Source organism: Oxyura jamaicensis, chromosome 3 (assembly GCF_011077185.1).
Source record: "Oxyura jamaicensis isolate SHBP4307 breed ruddy duck chromosome 3, BPBGC_Ojam_1.0, whole genome shotgun sequence".
Classification (NCBI taxonomy): domain Eukaryota; kingdom Metazoa; phylum Chordata; class Aves; order Anseriformes; family Anatidae; genus Oxyura; species Oxyura jamaicensis.
The window spans coordinates 49,748,346-49,767,930 of NC_048895.1; the positions used below are offsets into that span (position 1 = coordinate 49,748,346).

Consider the following 19,585-nt stretch of genomic DNA (forward strand, 5'->3'; position numbering starts at 1 on the left):
TGATAAAAACATACTTTACATTCTGTTCTGTATTTAAAAAGTCAGGTACAAAACAGGCTTTCTCTTGACTGCTGGCATGAAGCACCGTAGTACCACAGTGAGGACTAATTTTCAGTTACTGTATAAGAGGAAGTTAAACATGTAATGAAAAACAAAACAGTTTTTGCAACTTTAATGAGGAGCAATATAAATCAGCATTTAAGAATGAATAATTCTCTGATAAATGTTTTTATTCTTTTTTGATTTTAGGTTTTCAATACTGCATTTTGGTATTTGATTAAATATGTGTTGGGCGAGAAGGTTCCTTACAGATATAAATTTGCCTTCAGGTCCTTCACTTTGGATTTTAAAGACACCGAGATTTTTGAGGATGACAGTGTGTCTTCAGGTACTGGACTAGTATTGTTAATCACTTCAAACATATTTGCCATTCTTATTTTGGAGGGAATTAACTCATCACTAATCTTGTGTTTTCTCTCCTGGTTCATTAAGAATGAGAAATGGTTTGTTTCCTATGAGATGCCCAAGATTCCTGACAGATCTGATAATAGAACTAATCCTTGTCTTTGTTCCAGAAAGTATGTTTATGTTTTGTTAATTTGTAAAATCGCTCTTTGTCTTCTTTGAATTGCATTTGTCAGTATTAATGAGCATTTACAGACTTTATTTTACCTGGTATACTGCAGATCATGGATATTTTTCAAATTATCATCTGAAATGAATTTAAATAGCTACAGTGTACATCAAATTAAAGTAAGGGAAGGCACAAGTTACTACCTTAATTAAAGTTCTATTTCTTGGTGGTGGATTGACTGCCAGCTCTCCCTCCCCCTTCCCTCCCTCCCGTTGCCCCCACACCTTTTTTTTTTTTTTTTTTGGGGGGGGGGGAGGGAAGCCTATTAGTTCCCAAATCATTGTGTTTGCTGGCTAGTATTCTGGCTAGTCACACATGTAGTGTGGGAACTAACCGCAGCACTATCCACCTCATCTCCAGCCTGTGATTAGGGTATGTTAGCTATCTGAAGGTACCGTGGGAGGGATCATCATAACGTAGGGAATGTGACAGGAAGTTTGACACTGAATGGGGCAAAAAGGTGTGCAGGCTTTGCTGGTTCCCCTTCCCAGAATATTTCTCTCGTTGCAGGTTCTTTTCCTCATTTTTTATGCAGGCTGGAGGCATAAGGAGTTAGAATTAAGTTCACCTGGCAACCAGATACATGGCTCTTTTTTTTTTCCATAGACTTATTTTACTATCTGTGTAACTTTTTAATCTATTAATATTTATTTTATTAATGTAAGCTTTATGTTTATGGCTTCATATCAAGACAAAAAGAATTAATCTGAAAAATTGGCATGAAGATGCATTTTCACCATTTAAAGACCATTCTTTTAGGGTTACTTGGCTCCCCCTTCTGCAGTTATGAACTTACTATATGAAGTCTTTGCTCTTGGTCAACAAGAAATGATACTACTTTCCTTTCATTAGCCATTTTATGTTGGAAAGTCAGTATAAAAAAAATTTCATTAAAATTTACATGAATATCTTTAGTGACAACATAATGTAATAATTTTTGAGAAGGCACCTGTATTTGTCTCTGTTGATGCTTTAATAGGGATTTTCCTCCAAATCTCTCTTTTGAAGGTTATGGTTTTTGATATATAAAAGATGAAGAATTGGACAGAATGACTACATGTATCAATGTGTTTTTCAGATTTATACTCTAAGACAAGAGTAAAAGTTATAAGGGCCTGTCTATTAACATTTGTAACAATACCCGAAGTTGACAACACCTGTCACATTTTTCAAGATGACTGGGCAACTAATTTCTGTATTCCAAAAAAAAAAAAAAACCTACCTTAAGTACTTGTCAACAATAAACAAGAAGGTATTTTTACATTAGATTTGAATAATCAACACAGCTAGAATATATGAAGTTTTCATATAGCGAAGACCTCATACATGTTACTGAATTAGAAGGTACAGTATGGCAGTTTATTTTTGTTTGTTTGTTTTTATTCTCCACCTAAATCATAAAAAGTGGAAGAAATGTGTGGCAAAGAAAAATTTTTATTTCAGTGTGTTTTCCTATAGTGTAAAATTTATCTTTTTAATTTTGTTGCTTTTCCAGTCCTATATCACAAAAGGTTGGAAAGTGAATTGTTTTCCTTTGTCTTTATTTACCTTTGGATGTATATATTTTGCCCTGCTTGATAAAGATTGCTTTAGAGTAAATGCATGCTTTTGTTCAGGTTCCATCCCAGAATGCTAAAGTAATGCAGACAGCTACATTTGAAAAAGCATAAAGCAAGCCAAATGGTGGGGGAAAAAAAAAGGTAGATAGTAGGAAAGCACAGGTGACAAATGCACTATAGGAATGCCTAGAAGGACCTGATTTATTTGGCCTGCAACAACACTGCTGCATTGTCAGGTTAGTTGCACAGATTGTATCACAACTTGAATTATAATCGTTTGAAAAATAATTCTTATCACTGTAAAGTACCATAATAGATGAGTGAAATCTTTTTGTTGTCTGTGTCTGAGGGTAGATCTGTGCAAGTCTGAACTTTAAATGCCACCTCCATTTTGTATTAGCATATTCATTTTGCACTGTGTGCTAAATACCCCACAAGAATTGCCCATGGCAAGGTACGTCACAATGTACTGCAGTTAGTAGCCCTGCCTGGCAAAGTTTCTGACAAGTCACCTTGAAAACAACCTAGTGACATTGATCTGTCTGCCAAATACTATCCACCTCTATGGAACAGTTGGCACAGGAGCCACAGGAAATATGGAAGTCCATGCAGTATGACAAAAATAAGGTTTTGAAGCTGATTTCTTCTCCTTGTCATGGCTGTTCTGTGGCATTCTAGAGAGAGAGTAAATAAAGAGACTCTGCAGAACTTCAGAGAATCATGAGATACTGAATTTACGGAGGTGTGTGATGCTTCTTAGAAAAGAAAGCCTATCTTAATAGGTCTTAACAGTTCAATGCTGCTTGGCTGCTCTCTGATGCATGCTCCCTCTGCTTATGCTTTACTGGTTTTCTTGGGCTCTATAACTCAGTTCACTAACTCAGTCTCTGACTCTGATTTCCAAGTCTAGAGTCTTGATCACTTGACAATTATTCAGGCACAATTCAAAGGTTACATTTCTTTCTTGTGGATAAATTCCACCTTTGAAGTTGTAGAGTGCCTTTTGAGTGCAGTTCTGTAAGAAACTTCTGATCTGAGACTTTATGTTGTCTACAAGTCAAGCTGTTAGCTATAAGCTTATCTGAGTAAACCATGTTTGAGAAATCCCATATCAGCCCTGTTCTCTTTTGGAACAAGCTTTTCGTTCTTGAAATACTGTCTTAAGAGGGTCATCACACAGCTATGTGGTGGGACTGAAGTGTTAACTCTAGACATTTGTTTCCTCTTCCACTCTGTTTGGATTCGAACTTGCGTTCCAATACTGGGGAGGGAAGGTTTGCCACTATTTGAATATGTAAAATGTCTCTCTAGTACTATATGCAAAATGGACCTAATCAATAAAAGCATTACATTGCATTGCCTATAGTATCCACACTATCAGGAGAAAACTGCAACCACTTTCACTGTTGAACTAAGTTTTGTTAGGTTGCTTGGAGAACTGCAGTTTTATTAATAGCAGTGTATCTTGTAATTAACAAATAAAAAAGGTCAGAAATTCTTGATGAATCAGTTTAATTGTAATGTCAAATGCTGATCATTTGAAGCATCCACTAGTGAATATTGTTTGATTTAAAGCATTTCACAATACCACGCATCGCTGTTTAAAAGATAAAATAGTAAGAAATGTGAAGTCAAAACAAAACTTATAGATCAGAATATTTAATTATGGCTAACATTATTTTGACTCATGTTACAAATCAAAATATTTTTGTTCTAATGAAAATATATTTGAAAAATAAATTTAAAAATACATCTTTAAGAACATGTAATTTTACAAAACATTCCGTGTTTCACAATAAGTGTTTCCAGTTTTCATCCTGATTTGGTATAACTTTTGACAGTTAATATGAATAGGTAGTGAAGTTTTATCATTTCTGTGCATGACACTGCAACCAAATTACCTTATTTATATATTTAGAAACAAATCAACATTTAATTAAGTGACTGTAAACCCATATATTCTTTAGCCTCACAGATTAGACCAGATAGCCTCCAATGGTTCCCTCCAGTCTGTGCTTACATGCTTCTGTCTTATAAAAATGGTTGTACTACGAATCTTGATGAGTTCTGATCTGTTCTCTGTTGAAGTGGTGTTGTGTAACACCACTACACAGAGTGTTTCAGAGTCACTAGATATTAAAGAAGCTTTCTGGGGTTTGGAAATAAGACAATAATGAGGATTGATGGTTGGAAGCAATCAATTTTATCAATGTTTGATACAAGAGATTAGATTGAAATGAGTGATCTTCTTGTTGATGACAGTAGTATCTTTTCTTAAGCTACGTTATCCCACATTTCAAGCAGTGCTCTCTCCTCCTTTTTGTTTGTTGGTATTTCATTTAGGAGCACAGTTTCCTTCCCCTCTCTCTGTCTCACCTTCCTCACTGTACATTGTTGCAGTTCCAAACTGGCCTCCTGGCACTGCTTCCTTGTAGTGCTTTTCCCCATACCCTCCCCGCAAATCTTGGTACTGATGGCTTCCAGGATGCTAATTCTAGGCAAGGATTCCTTCACAGAGTTCATTAGTAATTTTTCAGATCCTACTGATTTCTGTTCCACTCAAAAACTCCTTGATAACAGAAAGTCACAGTCAGATAAATGAACTCCCACTTTATCATAGATCCTACCCTTATTCTACAGCTCCTTAGCAAAGGCTGAATATAATATTTTGAATAATGTTAGTGTTTAAATTATTACTTCATAAAATGATCAGATTGCAGATAGAAGCCCTTAAAATGTTATGAGGCTCTTTTAAGCTAAATGGAGATTCAGGCTTTGAAGCATCAAATTCTATTGGCTTATGTTTGGAAGGTTATTTTGAAATTATATTAAAAGATTCTCTTTTTGTAAATACACTGAAATAGCAGTCTAAAAAGAAGTAAGGATTTGATGATTTGGTATTTGTCAGTAGCATAGTGGCTGCATGCTAACTTTATAATTACACAGTATATGGTGTCTTTTTATCATTATAGAAGGAAAATTTCAGGAGTCGTATTTTTGTCATATATGGAAGTTTTATGCATAAACCACTATGCTTCTCTAATATAGCTCTCAAATCATTTGTTTATTTTTTCACTTCATAGCAAGCAGCTACAGGACTTCCAGCTTTAATGATGTTGCTCATTCTCTTACTTCGGAGAGTTCTGAGGTTAACTCATCTGGTATCTGGCAGAAAAGAATTCCCACTTTTGAAGAAGAAGCAGCGGCTCTTAAACTCCAAGCCATTTGGAGGGGAGCTTATGTGAGGAAAGTACTGAACAGCAGAAAACCAGGTTTGTCCTTTAAAAGTACCTCAAAAAATGTTTCATGTTTCATCTTGTTCAAATATTTACTGTAAAGATTTTGTTCCTAATTATACCTAGTTAAAGTGAAACAGAAATTTATTTATTTATTTATTTATTTTTGACCACGAGGCACTTTACTTGGCACCCATCCTGCTAACTGCAGATGGGTCCCACCTGTCTCGAAGGGGAAAAAAGACACTAGCACAGGAGCTGGCAGGGCTCATTGAGAGGGCTTTAAACTAGGTAGGAAGGGGGATGGAGAGGGAATAAGTCTTGTTAGAGGTGTGCCAGGGAGAACAATGTCAGGGTTGGGGGAGTAGGCAATGACCCAGCTGAAGAGCATCTACACTAATGCATGCAGCATGGGCAACAAACAGGAGGAGCTGGAAGCCATTGTGCAGCACGCAGGCTATGACTTGGTTGCCATCACTGAAATGTGGTGGGACCACTCCCACGACTGGAGTGCTGCAATGACTGGCTATAGGCTTCTAAGAAGGGACAGGCAGCACAAAAGGGGTGGTGGTGTGGCTCTCTATTAGAGAGTGTTTTGATGTTGGGGAGCTTGAGACTGAGTCTGGGAATGATAAGGTTGATTCCCTATGGGTTAGGATCAGTGGGAAGGCCAACAAGGCAAGCATCCTGGTAGGGGTCTGTTACAGACCCCCAAACCAGGATGAGGAATTCTATAGGCAGCTGGCAAAAGTGGTGAAATCATCGGCCCTTGTCCTCGTAGGGGACTTCAAGTTCCCAGACATACCCTGGAATTACAATACAGCTCAGAGGAAGCAGTCTAGGAGGTTTCTGGAGAGTGTGGAAGATAGCTTCCTGACGCAGCTGGCTAGTGAGCCTACCAGGGGAAGTGCCCCGCTGGACCTTCTGTTCACTAACAGAGAACGACTGGTGGGAGATGTGCTGGTTGGGGGCTGTCTTGGGCAGAGTGACCACGAAATGGTAGAGTTCTCTATTCTTGGCGAAGTCAGGAGGAGGACCAGTCAAACTGCTTTCTTGGACTTCCAGAGGGCTGACTTTGAACTGTTCAGGACACTGGTTGGCAGAGTCACTTGGGAGGCAGTTCTGAAAGGCAGAGGAGTCCAGGAACGCTGGGTGCTCCTCAAGAAGGAAATCTTAATGGCTCAGGAGCGGTCTGTCCCCACGTGCCCAAAGATGAGCCAGCGTCAAAGAAGACTGGCCTGGCTGAACAGAGAGTTGTGGCTAGAACTTAGGAAAAAAAAAGAGGGTTTATGATCTTTGGAAAAGAGGGCAGGCCATGCAGGATGTATATGTGTCCTTCTTTTACATCATTGCAACAAGTTTGTCTGTGTTTTTCTAAACTATATTTTAACATTGTCATGTTGATTTGTGAAGAGACATACAGTAGAAATTACAGAAAAATACGTATGGACAACTGTGATGAGAGAATCCTAAGGAAATTAAGAAAGTAATACATTTGGAGAGTTTCTCAGTCTGTACGTTCATGTAGATTTGTGTTTTGTTTTCTTGGTCGTTTGTTTGTTTTAATGTGTATAGCAAATAACAATTTGAACTTAGGCTTTAAGAAACCTAAATGTCATTGGCAGAGTTTAGTATTTCCAATGATTTTAAACTGGATTAAAGAATTGGTCTGATAAAGGTAGTAGGAAAAGGTGGTGTGAGTGTACAAGTGAAAAAGTGAGAAAAGGTGATTGGAGATGGAGAGAGAGAAAGATCTTTAACAAATCCAGCTAAGCATTGGCCTAAAATAATTTCTTTGTGTGCTTCTGAGGATCATATGGTTTGTTTTTCATAGATTTGAATTCAGAGCACACTTAGTGGAGGCAGAAAAACTCTCTTCAAGAGACCATCACCATTTCAGTTCAGAGAACATAATGAAAAACTCTTACTAATCCTGTATCATGTATAATTCTATAAATGCTGACAACCATTTCAAACAGCATTATGATATTGACGAAGTATTTGGAGCATTCATAGCCTAACCAATTTAAATTTAGTCTTTCTAAGGCCATAACTGTATTTTCAGTCTATTTGAAGCCAGAGATCATCATTAAAAAAAACTAGTCAGATACCCAGTTTATAACAGACTGTTACAGTTCTGCTGGAAACTCTTTTGTGAGTCACATTACCTGCATTTCAGTGTCCTGTGGACGATGTATAGGAGAGACTGATAGTGAGTAAATACAATTCCTTTCCCAACAAGTCCATACAAGCACCTAAGGAATGTAATGGATAATCAGCAGAACACAGCATCAAATGCTGATCCTGTGTTCAAAAGATGTTATGCTGATGCTATACTTCATTCTTAGGTATGTAAATAGAGGTATCTTACACAGAAGTTGAAGATTTGTGTTACATTTCTTAGCCAGCAATTCTATCATCTTAGATACTGTGTCCAGCTGCGGTGTCTGCAGTCCAAGAAGAAAGTTAGGTGACCGTATCTGGGTAGAGTTGTAAGGATGATGATTAAAGAAGGGTCTTGTACTTGTATACTGTTAGTTTTGAATTTGACAAAATGGAAGATTAAAAATTACGTCATTATAATCTGTAAGTATCCATATGAGAAAAGGAATTTGATAGCAAACAGGTCTTTAGTCTGAGATCTGAAGGGTTAATGAGGTCTTTAGTCTGAGATTCAAAGATTACAAGTTGAATCCAGACACATTCAAACTAGAAAAAGAGGTACTTGTTTTAAAAAGTATAAGGTATTTACCAGAATAAAACAAGAGTTGGTTTTCATCACTGAAAACTGTAAAATCAAAAAGTCATCCCTGTCTGCTAGAAATTCCTTCCTGACCTAGCATCATTGCTAGGGTTCTTTCTCTTGCATATTTACCTGCATCTGATGATCTACTCGAGTTATCTTTCAAACTTTCAACTCCTCATCAGTAAATCTAGTGCAGCCTTTCTCCCAAATAATCACCTGCTCCCAGTCTTACTAGACTACTTAGTGGAAAAGCTTAAGTGTCCTATTAATTTATAAGAAGTGCTATTTGTAAATTAGGAGTTCTTGTAAGCTTTCACTTATATTTTCTTTACAGTGCTTTGCTGTTTGGCCTTTTTTTATACTTTGGTAAAGTATAACTTTTTTCCCCATCCTCTTACTTTTTTGTTTGTCATTAATTGCTTATGCAATAAAGGAGGATTTCACCTAACTTTAGTCTTGGAAAGTTAAATGTTAGAGGTCTAAAACAGTTGCATAGTCTTCATCTTCATTCTGCAGATGGAAGTAGACATCCTCAGATGGAAGCACAGGCTGTCATCTGGGAGGTATCAGGTATGGGTGGGGAGAATTATCCCCTAGAGCTGTTTGATTCTCTTCTTTTTAGCTTCACTGATTGCCTAGGCACCTGCCTTTTAGTATTATAATTGCTGCTGAGAGCTAAACTGTGTGTTCTCTGAGGACAGAGATCATCTCATATCAATGCAACATGTCATTGTGAAGGTCTGTAAATCAGAAAATATTAGTCACATCATTTTTGATGTTGTAGGAGTACTGAAAAGTACAAAGGTGATGATAAAGGGATTTTCTTCTATCAAAGGAAAAAGTAGTTATCAGCTCTGTGAAACCTCTGTAACATTCCAAACAAGATCCTAATGATTCATAAGAAAATTAATTTGTGCAAGTAAGGCTTTTCATGATTATCTGACAGGTGTATATTAAAAACAATAAAAAGTAGGTGCTATGTACATTTTTCTAACTTATTTCATTATTTCTAGGTACTAAAGAAAACACTATTGTCAAAGAAACCTTGCAAAAATTGTGGACTGCAATTGAATTAAATTTTGAACAGTGTGCTGTAATACTTTTAAGGTAATGAAGCTACAAATCCAACTATTTCATTGCTGCCAGTTCCGTAGAATTGCCATAAATTGCTGTTTCACAAAATAAATGTACTAAACTCTGTTGGAAGGGATGAGATTCTTTCCATGAAGACATGCTCTGCTTTATTCTGTGTGCTTTATTTACTTGAATAAAACTATATCACTTCTAGTTGTTAGGTAAGGATGTTACTAGAGGGTTTTTTTTCCCACAGCTTGAACTAGAATATTATCTGTATTCTTTTTTTTTTTTTTTTTTTTTTTTTTAATATCCTGTAGGCTGTTTGATAGGTATAAATCTGATGCTGATTCTTTGATTAAACATCTATCCAGATGATTTAAAGAAACCTTTTGATTCATGTTTCTGATTCATTTTAAGGAATCATGACTGACATTAGAAAGGCTATTTAATTCTAGCATAATTTATATCACTGGGGGCTCTGTTTGCAGCACTTGCTTGAAAGAAAGTGTTTGTGTTCCCTGGTATTTAATAACAACTTTTGCAAAGATAGCTGCACTAATTTCAACAGTGTTCCTTAAATCATTTTCAAGCCTGACAGCCTTTGGGGTCACATATTTTCACAAAGTCCTTAAAAAATATCTCTGCAAGTGTTCACACAACCAGTCCAGCAGTAGACCAGCTCTGCTAAGGTTGAGGAGTGAAAGCTAGCAATAATTATTGGCTGTGGATACAAATCCTCACTCCATATAACCCAGCAATTTGAGGAACACTCACATGGGTATCTTTATTTCACTTTTTAGTGTTTCTAATTAGGATAACTATGTCCTGTTAAAACCTTGGCATGTAGGTGGGATCAGGACTTTGCAACTGCATTATTTACAACTGCTATATTTGTCCATACTGTAATTTTCAAGGAGTGCACAAATCTGAGGTTCCAAGATGCTTTCTGTGTCCAAGCGTGGTGTTTATCAGTAGCAAAATGAACCTTTTCAAAACTCTGTGGACTAAGATTTCAAAGCATCCTGCTTCAAACTACTTCTGGTAATATTTGGATCCAGTCTGTGTCTCACCTTAATTAAATGCCAAGGCTGACTGTTATCACTGCTAAAAACATGGTTGTGAGGATAGTTTGTGTAATTTCAGTTGCTACCTAGGGATAACAAAACATGAAAGTACCATTGTCTAGGTTTGGTTGATAATATTTTAGCAACTGAAACAGTTGGATGTGTTTTGGGAACATTAACTTTTGATATTACAAATGATAAATAGAACTTTGTGGTGTCAGTTAAGTGCCAGTCAGGTTGGCTCTAATTTCATAGAATTTAACACCTACGAGCTTATTTGCCTAAATAATAACTTTTGAAGTTAGCCTTTTAGGTTCCTTCCTACATGTAAGGAACAATTTTAATCACATTTTAAATTTGTTTGGTTTTATTTTTATTGCTGTCCTGTTCCCCACCCAAAAAAAATTAAACAACGGATGTTTATTTTTTAATCTCCTAATGATGCCACATCTTTAAGATGACAGCTTAATATAAAGAAATTGAAGTTATGCTTATGGATATATATATATTTAATTAAAAAAAAAAAAAAAAAAAAAAACAGACTGAGAGATACAAATATTTGTATGTAAGTATCAGCCATTACAGGCTATTAGTTCTTGAACCTAAAGAGCACATTTTCTACTTGATTTGTTACTTTTTTTAGTGTGAATAACTAATGGAGAAGATAGTAGTAGTAGTAGTAAAACTTTTAATAACCACATTTATATTTATGGTCAGATGCAAACCAGTGTTGATCATTAGTCAAAGTCAAGATATATTTCCCCTCCTGATTAGATTTAAATATTTCTCTCTTTTTCTGCTTTCCAGAGAGATGTTTAAAAAAAACTGTAAGTCAATTGAAAAGTTTCCTTGCTATGAAGATGAGTGGTGTAAGGTCTCTTTTGCCGACTATGCTGTAACATATGCTGATCAGCCACCAAATATTTGGTTTGTGATTTTTAGGTGAGTTTCATACAGCCTTATATGATTCTTATGAGGAAATAATATCGATACATTATGTTTTTCTTAATCTGTTTAAAAAACATAATTTTATGTAACTTTCCTTAAATTCTAATGTATACTTCATGTTACATAAATCACTTAATTTATGAAAATATTTTGAATGTAATTTGAATTTTATTTTATTTTAGGGAAATATTTATTTTTCCAGAAGATATGCTTATAGTGCCAAAGATGTATACCACTATCCCTTCCTGTAGACTTCATGTAGTTGATAATGACACTCTGGAGGAAATGCCACATGTCTTTTTCAAAGTGACACCTCAGGTTTATCCCAAAAATAAGGTAAATGTGAAGAGTGGTGATGGAAAGTATTTTAATAATGATTGCTGGAATTCTGTAGATATTTTCAGCTAAATTGTAACGTTCTGCTTAGAAGTATACCCATATTTATTAGCAAATTTAAACAGACTGTCAATGACCTTCTTCCATGCTAAACCTTCAACGTGAAAAGAGTAGTCTTAATTTTCTTTGGTTATTTTTGATCATTTCCAAAGGGAGGCATATCACCCAATTTCCCTGAGCTGTGTTAATCAAAGGCAACTTGGCTACTATGGCTGATGCTGTTCACCTGGCAGAATAACCTTGAAGAGTTGAAGACCAAACTAAGAATGTGGCACAAATAGCCTTTTATAAGGCATGCTTGCAATTATTAAATTACATGCTTCTTCAGGTACTAATGATAATTGTAGTGCTGATGCCAAATACAGCTTTAGATGTGCTCCCCCTCAAAGCCTCTAAGAATCACTAGAGTAATTTGCTTCTGGAAATAAATAAATAAATGTAGTTAAATAATTATCACACCTTCCCCTCCTCCTGCCTTTTTGTCTTAAGGCTAATGACAGTTTGCTCAGTCTTGCAAGGTATGTTTCCTACACTCTTGATTACTTTCTTCTCTGGACTCTTACCAGTTGTAGTTTTCATTCTTTTTGTTTATGATGTACAACTCTGAGCACACAAAGCTTTGCACCAAGGATTTACTGAAGGCCATACAAATGATGAGCAAGAAATGAATAGTTTACATATCTTGTGGGTGGGCTTACTTTGCCTTATAAATCTGGCTGTGATGCTTTCCCTTTTTTTTGCAACAGCATTGTTGACTCATACTGCTGTAGCCCTAGGTGCTTTTCTGAAGAACTGAATCTTGTAGTTTATTGTTCTTGACTAAATATGTTGTATTTCATTATTGATTTTAATGCCCCCCCCCCCCCCCCTTTTGACTGTTTTCCTGGTTTAGAATAATTTTGAATTCTTATTTTGTCTTCCTAAGGAGACAAAATTCTTACAAGTTACAATCCTTACATAAGTTGCAAACCTTAGCTTCATGTTATCAGTAAATTAAACATATATTTTCCCTTCCACCATCCACATTACTATCAGAAGTATTGAATGAAATCAGTTCCAGGTTTGAATCTTTGAAATCTCACAGACTGCAACCTTCTTTTCCAAACTGGGTCATGAATATGTGCTTTTTGGATGTGGTTATCCAACATCCACTCTAGTTTCCTCATTATGACAGCATTTCTGTAGAATTATAAGAATGATCAGAGAGACAGTGTCCAGAGTCTTACTCAAGACAAGATATATGATGTCTACCATTTCTCCTTCGTTCCTGTTGTGTGGTTTCCTATAAAAGGAAACTTGATTGGTATGTGACTTTTTTTTCTATTAATAATCTTTTTGCTTCATTGAGGGGGTTGCAAGTGGTTCATTTCATTATTTATTTCATAATATTTCTAGCCATTGAATCTTTGCTGTCTGATAATTTTCTAGGCAACTTTGTCCATTTTAAAAAAGTAACATCATAGTTCTGTAGTCCTCAAGTACGTTACCTTTCCTCCATCAATTATGAAACATAAATAAAAACTTCTGCAATCGTTTTATTCTGTTATTTAATTATCATTCATTTCAGAAGTTCATCAGGCCTAAAAATGAAATTAATATTATCATTTACCACTTATTTTCCTATTCTAGCCTGCCTCTAACCTCTTTAAGGTTATCTCTACTGTTAACTATGTTAGCCACACTACCCATGGCTTATCTTTTTAGGGAAGAGAAGTTCATGTTTTGGCCTTCTCAGTCTCATCTGTCAATAGCTACTAATAGACTAACTGATGTTAGTCTAACACCATAGAAGTATTTTTCTTATCCTTCTTTTGCAACTCATACTTGCAAGTACTTTCACCTCTGCCCACAAAAGAATGAACTTATTTATCTAGCGTTCATACTGAAAGCTGGCTGAATGTGACAGGTAAGGACTGCTACTGCCAGAGGAATATGCAGGGCTGTAGACAAGCTCTTCAAGTTCTCAGAGCTAATTTGGGACCTTCAGAGGTAGGGTGTGTATTCTACTGGGAAATAAAGTTCAGTTTGGAATCCAACAGTGGCAAGTGGCAGGATGCAAAAAGAAGTCTCAGTGTTGAACACCACTTAGTGCCTTTCAAGTAATTGACAAGCTGTGGAAAAAACTATCACAAATTTTATTATTTCTTTCAGGTCTTATCTCAGCATTTGTCCTGTTTAGCATGCCACAGCTGTCTACTTCTGTCTTGTAAGACATATTTTCCATTTCCCCAATTTTACTGTTTGTTTTTCTCAAGCGTCCTCCCATTTCATGTGTTTTTCTTTAATAAAGACTTCCGGGATTGTGCACAGTATTCCAAATAAATCTTACCAATACTATACAGGACTATGGTTTAAATACTGGAAATGTTCATTTTCCTGTGCCCTACCCCCATGTGAAACTTTCTATAATCCTTTTTTATTTTTCCATGGACACAGTACATAATAACCTCAGTGATTCTGTCATTAACTAAATTAAATGGCTTTTTTTTCTCCTATTGTTCCTTGTTGAAGTCCTCTCCACTTAATAATTAGAGAAGATATTTTAGTTATTATTCTCTCAGCTCATGACTTTAAATTTTACAAAATTAAGTGTGGTTAATATCAGTAAAGAGTGGTTTTGATTTAACAATATTAAAACAGCATTGCACATATATGCTGTATTTTTGGTACTTGTTTTTATTACGCTTCTTAATCACTGCTACTGAGTTCCTCATTTTGACAAGGCATTATGTGATTGTCATAAAACACAAAATAAAGTTCTATTATTTTAATCTGTTACCTTTCTAACAGTATTTGGTAAAAAATAATCAACAGTGTCATACATCAAGCAAGAAATTATACAGCATGCCTGAATTCCTAAATGTCAATATTAATATAGTTTTTTGGTTTTTTTTGTTTGTTTGTTTTTGTTTGTTTTTTTAATAAACCTACCAGTTAGTTGTTCTGCTTCAAAACTATGAATCAGCAGCTAACAACAGAGTGAAATAGAAATTTTATCAGCAGATATTATTCTGCTGCAGAGTCATTCCTGGAATACATTAAATCACTCTGAAATGAAATTTACGATATGAATAAAATCTGCAGACTAGCAATAATGTCTGTCTTCTTTCTGCAGATATTACAGTCTGGATAGAAACTAGCTACTTGCTTCATATTATTTAGATTTTATTTATTTATTTTTGTATTACATTTTCTTTTTCCACAGTCATTTTTTTTTTTTTTATTAACTGCTAGATACAGGTTTTTCTTTTTTTCTTTTTTTTTCCCCACTATCCTTTCTTATACAGATTATAGAAAATGATAGAGAGATGAGCATTCTTCAGTCTTCAGCTGAGCAACAAAGATAAGATGTTAAGAAATCATTACTGACAACATATTTAATTTAGAAAACAGAAGTCTAACTGAGGACACTGATCAGTTGTTTGTCTTAACTAACTATTGAAGGACATAGGGAAATCACCTTTTTTAATAGAAAAAATAATTTAGGTGTTATATATAAAATAATTTTTCTGATTCACAGGTATAGTGAAATGAAACAAGAAATCTAAGTATGGAATAAAGTCTCTTGGAGATTTCTAAGAATGAAACATAAATCTGATAAGAGTTTTCTGGGTATATTCACTTTTTCAGTAGTGACTGATGATTACTTGGTGTTCCTACCAGCTGCAAAATTCAGTTATTTTGCTATTTGTTATTTTTGTTATTCAGTGCCTACTAATTTTTTTAAATCTCAGTTATAAATTTTCTCCATACTTATGGAAGACATGAAGATTTTGGAATCTTAACTTTATAAATATGAATTAAAAATATATTTTTCTCATATACATCATGCTGCCAGAAAGCACTTGAATATCTGGCTATATCCATCTCAGTTTCGACTGTCACTTGTTTAGAATGGTGAAGATTTTTGGCTGTGTGCTTAATTACATATTTAAATGTGTGAGTTCTTCTGAATCATAGTTTTGAATGGTTGCTATTACCGAGTAGCGATAAAGGTTGTAAAGTGGCCTACAGTTCATACAGATTAAAATAATGAATCATTTCTTTTACATTCATTCTAAAAAATTCAGAAGCCTTGAAATTGTAACCCTTCATTATTTCACAGTTCTGAAAACACAGGCCTACGTAAGAATTTTTCAAGATTTCTTTTTTATTATTATTATTTTTTATTTTTTTTTACTGGAAAGTATTGATTTCTTTCAACAGAAATTTAGCAGAAGGCCAAAAAGAGTGTGAGAACCTTTCAAAGAAATTTCCCTTGGGCCACTTCATGGGTGGAACATGAAATTTTAGTGTTTGAAATAACAAGTTGGTATAACTAGTTTGGAAAATTTGAAGAAGGGACTTAATTCTGAGTTCCTTGGCTACATTGCCATTGGCCATTTGACTTCTTATACCTCTTTTTCTTGTCCTTGCTGTTTAAGTGGTAACACTCATTTTGTTTTTTTATTTTTTTTTTAATACAAAATAAAAACAAATTCTGAGACCTAATAAATTAGGTCTGGCTTCCGTGTTCCATGTTCCGGCTTTCCATGTTCCTCTTCTCAGAATTTATAAAGACTAGGTAAATCTGTATCACGTCCATTAATCATGTGCTGAATTTTTTTTATTATTATTTTTTGTTTATAATGCTAAAAATGCTTTTCTATTAAACCAGCATTTTCATAAAAATAAGATTAATAACCTGACATTTAATGTCTTACTTGAAATAAAATTATTAAAAATCGGAACAATATTAATTTAACCTTAGATTGAACCTGATCTCTATATTTCCATGTAGCAGATTGTATTCACCTTTACTTTCACACTACCTCCAGCAGGAGGAATGTCTGGTTTATCAGTGAAATAAGTTATTTTCATGTTTATATTCTATGTTTATCTATGCTTTCATATATGTGAGGTCCGCTAGCTTTTGCTAAATGTCTTGTGCATGAATTGCCAAAATAGCTGTTTTCTCATCTTCAGCTGTGGTCACCCTTGGAGTTAAAAGCATCTACAGTCTTAAAATTGCTGTACAGTTTTGAAATGCATCAACACTCTAGAGCATACTTCTTACATTTGGCATGCAGACAAAAACAAACAGGTTAGCCTTTTGAAGTAATCTCTTAGCAAAACCATGGGGAGTATGTTACCTCTGGTACATCCTTTAGAAATTCTTCTTTTCTACAGAATGTGAAATTTCATATTCTCCTCAACGTAGCATTAAAAAGAGAATGCATCAACTTTTCAAGTCATATAAGAGTTACGTATTAATGGAGTAATCCTTTTTTCTTTTTTCAAGAATTCAACTTGTGCATCTTAGTGTTGATAGAAAGTCACAGCCTCTTTTCCTCTTTTCCAAAATAGCTTTTCCTTTCTTCCTGGTCTTATTCCACCTCACCTGAGTTTTGTTTTTCTGGTTAATATTCTGGAGTAAATAAAGGAGCCAGTCAGTTTGAATTTGACAAGCTCATGTGAAATATTATTCCTTATCAATAGCCTCTCAGAAGTGATATGTACCAGTCTGAGATGAAAGCAGCCCTCTTTATTGATGATTAGAAAAGGAGTGATGATATCAAGTCCAAGTGCTGAGAGTTTGTAGTTGGGAAATAAGTCATTAAGGGTAGAATTTGAAAAGTGCTCAACTGATTTTCACTTTATTCCTTTTGAGTTTGATAGTTGCTTCTCGCTGACTGCAGTGGGAATTGATTTAGGCAGCAGGGAATCATTTAAAAAAATGCTTTTAAAGTAGTTCAGAAGTGAAAAAAAAAATATTGGGTATTGTTCTTTGGAACAGTCTCAAATGATTTGAGTCATTTGGCATAGTTCTAATGAGATGGAAAAATAAGAACAATGAAAAGAGTCCTAATTGTTTGAACAGTTCAAGACAGCTGGAAAACATAAACTGTGGAGCCAGGATGTTATATGAGAACCTTTCATAGCAGCAAGGAAATAAACAAGAAATCTAAGAAGTCAAGTATTTTGAAGAACACTCTTATCAGTATCTTATCAATCTAAGCTTTTTTTTCTTCCTTTTATTCAAAATTTATAGATGATATTGATTAATCATTTCAGAATTAAGTTTGCCAAACTTGCTGGATCCAGAATCTTTTATTTTTTTTGTTGTTGTTATTTTTTAAATTATAGTATTTCTACTTAAAATACTTATCATTTGTCTGATTAAGGATACTGTGATTTATGTTGTGAATTATAAGAAATAATTACCACTTAATGTAAATAATTAGTTCAAAATTCCTACCTATAACGTCAGTGAAGACATCTATGCTTGTGTTGTTCACAAGAATCTGTACTTCATCATTTATTTATGTATCTTTTATGTCTTCTCACTTTTCGTTTCACCATCTTCTTCAACTATTCTTTTTGATTCTCATGTACTAATTTCTATTTCTTCTTGACTCCAGTCTTACTACCTCTAACACAGTTTTACAGTCTACATTTGTCTTTCAATACTTATTCTTTTTCACCTTCCATAGGTACACTAGCAACTGAAAGTTTTGCTCTCTTAGGGCAACCAGAAAGTTTTCCAATGATTTTTACTTTATTTTACACTAACACTATGCATTGTCTTGTCTTATGGCAACAACTTTGTATGGTAATTACCTTAATGCAAACCGTCCCTAAAGCCTAGTTTCTGGAGAATATTTTTGAGAAGTGAGACTCTGTGACATTTCCCAGCAATACAAGAGTGTAGGACTGGTATGGTTTGTTCTGTTGTTGGTTGTGTCCCTCCCCAAAAAATAAGACCAAGTTTGAAGTTAGATGAGATTGTATTTGACTTGCTTTATAACTTTTTACCAAATATAAATTCCTATAATAAGAGATGTTATTTAGACTATAATAAAGCAGTAAGTTTCTTGCTTATGAAGCACATCTTATTACTCTAATAAGTCTAGCACAAATGGCGTGTTCCATGTAGTCATAGACTGCATTTTTTAATAAGTAAAATGACTTGTTTTCCCTCTTCAGAAAGGATATACATTTATGGCTGAAGCATGTACTGGTGACCTGTCTGTGCCTGCTGGAAGATGGAGGCTCCGGCTCATCGGTTCTCATAGTCCACTCCCGTTCCTCTCTCGTGAGACTGTAAATAACATCTTTTCTACTAAAGAAATTAAGGAATATTACATACCCAATGACAAACATGTAATGTTCAGGTAAATATTGAGAGAAGAATGATTAAATTCTGCCTTTTACATGGACTATCAGTGAAAGCAAAGTGTGTTCTTTCCTCATTCTTAGAATGTGAAGGTGTTAAAGCAAGCATCTCAATTTTACGGTCCATCAATACTCAATATCAGGTTTAACAGATCGTAAATGGAAGTGTTTTCTGAAATATTGTAACTGATTGATGAAGAACAGTTATGAATTACACAGACTTGTAGTTCCAAGATTGTAGTAACAGTATTCTGCATTTCTCTAGGCTCAATCTTGAAATTATCCATATATCATTTACTGAAATTCCATGTTACTTTTAAGCATGCATTAAAATAGAGATTTTTGCAAGTGGGGAGGAGGCATAAAGTTTGGCATGTTTTTCAGCTTGTCAAACAAAGCTAGAAATAGAATTCAGAAACACAACACTGTTTTCTGATTCATCTGACCAATTTCCATCTTGCAGTTCTGGTAGAAGAGTTTCTACACACTTTACAAGGCATGTAGATTGCTTTAAGAGTACATATTAAACCAGAGAATCATTATTTAATTTACTTAATCGTTTTTATTATTATTATTATTATTAATTAGAGGGTTGGTTGTTGTTGTTGTTTGTTTCTTTGTGTTTTTATTCTTTGGCTGGGTTACTTTTTAATTGAAACAGTTCCCTCATCTGCCTAACCATATTTTTCAATAAATTCTAGTACAGTAAGAGGGAGAATGATTATCTGGACATTTTATAAGTAGTGTGAAAAAGAAATGGCAAGACCTCT

At 34.7% G+C, this 19,585-nt stretch overlaps 1 protein-coding gene across 2 annotated transcripts in view; it reads left to right on the plus strand.

Moving 5' to 3' along the window:
* The window catches only part of ADGB (androglobin), a 113,816-nt gene that overhangs the window by 69,574 nt on the left and 24,657 nt on the right, over positions 1-19,585 (plus strand). For both annotated transcript variants that reach the window (XM_035321928.1, XM_035321929.1), the window contains 6 exons: positions 250-388; positions 5,277-5,465; positions 9,189-9,282; positions 11,124-11,258; positions 11,447-11,600; positions 18,627-18,814. In XM_035321928.1, coding sequence (XP_035177819.1) covers positions 250-388; positions 5,277-5,465; positions 9,189-9,282; positions 11,124-11,258; positions 11,447-11,600; positions 18,627-18,814 — 899 coding nt within the window. The remainder of the gene's footprint in view (positions 1-249; positions 389-5,276; positions 5,466-9,188; positions 9,283-11,123; positions 11,259-11,446; positions 11,601-18,626; positions 18,815-19,585) is intronic.